This window comes from Crotalus tigris, unplaced genomic scaffold, assembly GCF_016545835.1.
Source record: "Crotalus tigris isolate CLP2741 ecotype Arizona unplaced genomic scaffold, ASM1654583v1 scf7180000024292.1016931, whole genome shotgun sequence".
NCBI classification, from domain to species: domain Eukaryota; kingdom Metazoa; phylum Chordata; class Lepidosauria; order Squamata; family Viperidae; genus Crotalus; species Crotalus tigris.
The window spans coordinates 294,024-300,023 of NW_024100465.1; the positions used below are offsets into that span (position 1 = coordinate 294,024).

Consider the following 6,000-nt stretch of genomic DNA (forward strand, 5'->3'; position numbering starts at 1 on the left):
AGTTTCATCTCTATGGGAGGATCTGTTTCTCTTCCTTTATAGCTGTTCCCTCAACCTTACCTTGAATTTAATTGTAGGTTAATTTGTCAGGAAGGTTGGAGTAAAATTTGCTCTGCCACTTTTTGTAAATTCTTTTCTGTCAGATAAGCCCAGAACTTGTTTACTGTCTTAAAAGGCAATTATGTTTCATCACAGAAATTGAGAAAACAACCATTAAGAATTAAAGTCTGGGGAGGAAAACAGTTTTTTGGACCACATATCTTAATATAGTGGTTACAACTGATTTTTTTATAAACTAGGGAAACAGTTAACATGTTAGAATATTTGTAGTGGAATCAATTTGTCTCTTGGGACTTACTTGGGGGCAAAGTATTTCACAATATGGAGAGCCTTTAAAGGACCAGCTCCATCTAACATCCACATTGTCTGCAAAATATCATGTTGTTCACAATTTGAAGTTATGCTATGAAGAGATATTGAAACCAACCGAAGACCATGGAAATGGCGCTATGTATTGATATAAAGAGGGGCATACATATATTATCTGATGATGTACCAGCTGATTGGGATAATATCAGATAAAATCTCCATAAGAGGGGACTAAATGTCAAATAATAGTCCTGAATTAAAACAAAAGCAAAAACCTAAGTAATGCAACTCTTCCCCCCCTAGGTTGATGGGGAGGCCACAAAAGATAGTGACCATCCCAAGAACAAGACTGAAGGGAAAACAGAAGCCATGATCTCAGGTGCTTTCAGCATCACTGAAAACTCTGCCCTTAGGCCAGAGTTGCTTTTGGAAAACAAGAATTATGCCAACAAAAATTCATTTAAACTAAACACAAACTTCTCTAGTATGTTAGAAAATGAAGGAAAAAGATGTCCTGAAGAAATCGGAAGACAAAAACCAAGTTATGTTGTAGTAAGAGAGACTGATCATAGCACATCCCCAAAAGACCTGCTGGAAGATGCAAAGGTACCTCTTGTTGGCCAAACAGATTCATACACTCAAGAAATGTCATTAGTTTCTCCATCAACACAAGAACAGGAAAGGTCAGTTAATGCCTATAATCAAGTCGAACTAAGGCATAAAGTATCTAAGAACATCACCTTAAATGATATTGATGAAGTAGAGTCACCAGCTAGTATTCCAGATGAGGAGAGTTCACAGTCAGAGAATGTTGGCTTCATGATTACTAGAACAGCAGTCCAGTTTCTATCAGGTGGAGAGGTCCATGACATAGTGAACAGGAAGGGAAATGCTGTTCAGACTGTGAACATTGATTCCAAGAAGGAAACAGCATCTCAACAAAGCATGCTTGAAACTCTTAAAGATGAAGAACCAGTGGTTTGCTTGGACAAAAAACCAGTCATCATTATTTTTGATGAACCAATGGATATCAGATCAGCTTACAAAAGACTTTCAACAATATTTGAGGAATGTGATGAAGAGTTGGAAAAAATGATGACTGAAGAAAAAATAGAGGAAGAAAATGAAGAATTTGATACACCTGATGCTTGCTATGAAGAAGCCTCTGAGACAAATAGGGTGCAGATTACCGAGAAATCCAAACAACAAGCTTCCTCTAATTCAGCAACCCAAGTTCTGCAGTCTGAAGGACAGGAGGTGGACAAAAGGGAGCATCAGAAATCCAGTTACATTTATGGATCAGAACCAAAATTGGATGTTCCTGATGCTAAGAAGAAATTTAAGTTTAAGTTTCCTAAAAAGCAATTAGCCGCTCTCACTCAGGCAATCCGCACAGGAACTAAAACTGGCAAGAAAACGTTACAAGTTGTTGTGTATGAAGAAGAGGAGGAAGATGGCACTCTAAAACAACATAAAGAAGCAAAAAGATTTGAAATACCTAGTTCTCAATCTGTGAACACTTCTGAAAAATCAGAATCAAAGGCAATTGTCCAGGCATCTAGAACTGAAGAAATCAGGAAGAATACATACAGAACTCTAGACAGCCTGGAACAAACGATCAAACAGCTAGAGAGCACCATTAGTGAGATGAGTCCAAAATCAGTTTTTGAAACCACAGGCCAGGCAGAGAGACCTTCTGGCCCAGGCTTTTTCTCACCCAAAGAATCCATAGTGGTGGAAGAAAGCAATGCTGATGTTGAATTCCTTCCTTCAATACGATCATCTTCACGAAAGGTACTTTAGTATGAGAAATCACAACTCCAGCTGCTTTCTAAAAATCTGCAATAGTAATCAACAATAAGCAAGAGGTGTCTTCTGATTGGTTTGCTTCTTTTCCGGTGGCTTGTTGGTGCATCCAGTTTAGTACCTAACAGCTAATATTGTGTGTTTTCATTTTAAAAATGCTGATTTTATTTTTAGTTGATTTTGGTGGTGGGCATAAAATGCTTAGTTGATATTCTGTTGTGGGTGCAGTTAAATTAAGATTGATTAGCAGTTGAATTTTTATTCCATTTTTTATTCCTGAAATTAACACCAATGCTTTGACTTTTGACTTTGATGTGGTTTCCTCTGGTGCTTTCCATGCATGTTGAGCTTTAGCTTCTCACCTAAAGCAGCTTTTCCCCATGTGCTGTGATCCTTCTCATCTATAATGAGCCCAGTTGACCTATCTCCCTTGTCTCTTTCCTACCCTTATACCTGCTTTCCTCACAGAATTCAACCAATACTTCACAGACAAGCAGGATGCCAATCCCTGCAGCCACAAAAAGTAGGCAAGGAGGTGTGGACAAGACCATCAAACAGCACAAGCTACAGGATCAACGCCAGTACAGACAGGTAGTTTTACCCTAAACCAAATCTTGGGATGGAGTCAGTACTGAGATGTATGCTTTACATAAATGTATAAGTCCAGTTACCAGTTTTGGATGCTACCAAATCATGAACTGTCTTCCCAGTGAAGATCTTGAATTGGAATCCAGGGCTTGAGGGTGTGGGGCATGAAAGTATCTAATAGTTGCATTATTCTGATATCAGCTTGTGCATGTTGTGGCAAACATCTCCTGCTTTTGAAGTTTTGTTTCAGTACTCAGCTGTAATACTTTTTGAAGTCAGCAATAGGAATTGATAAGTCTGAGCGTTTCTGATTAAAGTGTTTATACTAACTCCGTACTTAACAGATTTCAATCAACACCTTTTAACCACCCACCGGAGTGTTTCCATCTTCACCTTAACAATTCTGACGCATGTTTCATCAGCTGATCAGCCCCCATATTTGTGGTCACTTTTCCATAAACCCTTTTCTTTGAACTTCCTCTTGCTCTATGCATTTTCTGCTGTGCAGCTTAAAGGGACAAGAAAAATGGGGAAAGATCCAGTCCATTGATGCAAGACTTAGGGCAGGTTTGAACAAGTCATTCTTATTCTTCTCAAGCCGAATTTCCTACATATTCCCATGCTTTGTGATGTATGCTGACTTAAACTGTCTCCCACCATCTTTATTTACAGGCTAATGGAAGTGCTAAGAAAGCTGGTGGGGACTATAAAGCTATTTCCCCTATTCTATCAGCCTCAAAAATTCCAGCCTTTTCTTCCACTTCTGGAAAAAGTAGTTCTGTGTCTAGTGGTGATAGCACTAACCTTCCAAGCCTATCTACTAAAGCCTCTGTTCCTTCTAATTCTCTCAGTCCTCCAACAGGTCGTCCTACTCATTCTTCTTCCTTAATCCCTTCAGTTGCTAATGGCTCCTTAAAATTCCAGAATCCTACTCACACAAGTAAAGGCCACAATCACCTTTTACTCTCAACACAGACTCAAAATGGCCGGCCAGCCCCTCTTCCTCCGTCTTCCTTTTCCTCAGCTTCCTCCTCCACCTCCTTACTCTCTTCCATCTCTACCACATCACCAAACCAAAGTATGAAGAACATTCGGTCAATCCACACACCCAGCTTTACCAGCTACAAGTCCCAGAATGGAAGTGTCAGCAAAGCCACTCCATCTTCCACCATCAGCAAAGAGCCATCTTAAAAGTGATACCTGGGCCTGTACAGTTCACCAAACCTTCCTAATATCCTGATGATGTTGTAACCAGTCGTACAGCTGAAGATTGTTACCCATCTTGTTGTATCATTTCAGGCTGAACACTACATTTGTGCTAAATATTAGGGTAACATCATGAATTAATGATAAATGTAGTATTTAAGCATTCATTACTGATGAAACAGGCAAGGGGATTATATATAAAGCACAGATTGTTCTTTAAGCAGAAACTGTTACAAGGTTCGGAAGGATGTGAGTGGACTGTGTGCACAAAATTGTACTGAGCATGAAAAACTATTTAAGAAGACTGTGGTTTTTGTATAAAGCTATTTTTAAGTACAAGAATTAAAGTATCAGGTGATAATGAGAAGACTGTAAAACTGAAACTAAGATATTTTTCTTTTATTTTGGAGTTATTCAAATTTGTTATATTTTTGTCAACAAAGAAAACCATCATGGTTACTTTAAAATTTCTTTTGTCAAAACATTTGATACAATTATAATATACATTTGATAGCAGAATGCATAAACCAAAAGCTAAGACAAACACTGATGGGGAATTTTATTGCATTGCCAATCAGATTATATTTAATAATTTGCCGTGCATTTTGGGAAAGAGGAGTTGTTTATTTGCTTATTCATTTTAGCTAAGCTTTGGTTTTTTTTCTTTTTTCCATATTAATTAGACTACGTAGTATTATAATGTGGATTTTTGAAGTGTAAACTTCTGTATTGCTCTGTATAATGGAAAGCCTCTGTACATATTATAATATAAAGATTATAAATATAAATACATGAATCTAAACAATGCATGTGGCTGGGCACGTTGAATACTTTTCAATACCAAAAATCCATTACGCATACAAATGTTGGAAAATGTTGAATGTGGGAAAAAGATTGAGGAGGGTTTTAGAAATCATCATCCACAAAATTAGAGTGCACTTTTGTGATACCTTTTTTATACAACAATACCTTGTTTATACAATATACATAAGTAAAAGGAAAACCCTTTGCAAAAATAAAGGGCTCCATGCTTACAGTTTGGTATCACTTTGTCACTAACAGTAACTTCAAGGTTGACTCAGCCTTCCATCCTTCCGAGGTCGGTAAAATGAGGACCCAGTTGTTGGGGCAATATGACTCTGTAAACCACTTAGAGGGGGCTGTAAAGCCCTGTGAAGCTGTATATGTCTCAGGGCTATTGCTATTGTTATTCTTAATCTTGGACATGATCTGGCAGGAAATATCCTGAAAGCCCATTGATTTCAGTAGGAATGTGCATGCATGTGCTTACATTCATTTTGCAAATATTAACTGTCATGGCTCAGTGTTTATTTTACAGCTATTTCTTATAAAAGAAAAACATTAATGTACTCATCAAAATTATGGCTTTGCTATTGATCAATTTATTACAGAACATTCATGTACAAAGGACATAGAAATAGATGATGAAGATAGAAGATAGAAAGAGATGGATGGATGGATAGATAGATAGATAGATAGATAGATAGATAGATAGATAGATAGATGCAGATAGAGATAGGCAGATACATGTATACAAATAACATTTCTATCAAAGTCTTTCAGATGTGTTTGATGCAGGATAGTGACTAAACTTGAAAGTCAGCAGGTTAAATCTCATATCAACAATAAATTGTGAAGGAAACTACAGTCTCCGGGTTTTTGCCTTTTTCTTAGTTGTCTTGGGCATAATCTTTAATGCTGTATTGCAAATCCATATTGGCAAAATGTTCTTCAACCATGTAATTATACATATCAAAATAGTATTAGGTAGTTAACAAGCAGGGATCCTTTTTCAAACATGGCTATTAGATATTTATCTAGAGACATCTCTATGCTGCTACATTTTTCATTCCTAAAGCTCTCAAAAACAGTTTAAAACTGAACTATGGTCATCTTCATTACTGCCAACCACACAACTCTGGGCACCATAAGCCAGTTAGTCTTTCTTTTTGTTCAATAAGGAAGTATAAGTTTCTATACCTTTTGCAGAGCTTTAGTGTTATAAATAAA

General features: G+C 37.2%; 1 protein-coding gene across 19 annotated transcripts in view; it reads left to right on the forward strand.

Annotated features, from left to right (window-relative positions):
* The window catches only part of KIAA1217 (KIAA1217 ortholog), a 250,943-nt gene extending 245,306 nt beyond the window's left edge, over nt 1-5,637 (forward strand). For 14 of the 19 annotated variants that reach the window (XM_039324059.1, XM_039324050.1, XM_039324049.1 and 11 more), the window contains 3 exons: nt 673-2,163; nt 2,644-2,766; nt 3,436-5,637. In XM_039324059.1, coding sequence (XP_039179993.1) covers nt 673-2,163; nt 2,644-2,766; nt 3,436-3,954 — 2,133 coding nt within the window. In that variant the 3' untranslated portion in view covers nt 3,955-5,637. Of the gene's footprint in view, nt 1-672; nt 2,164-2,643 lie in introns of all 19 variants that reach the window. The other 5 variants (XM_039324065.1, XM_039324066.1, XM_039324067.1 and 2 more) reach the window with 2 other exon arrangements.
* Nucleotides 5,638-6,000: the final 363 nt, after the last annotated feature.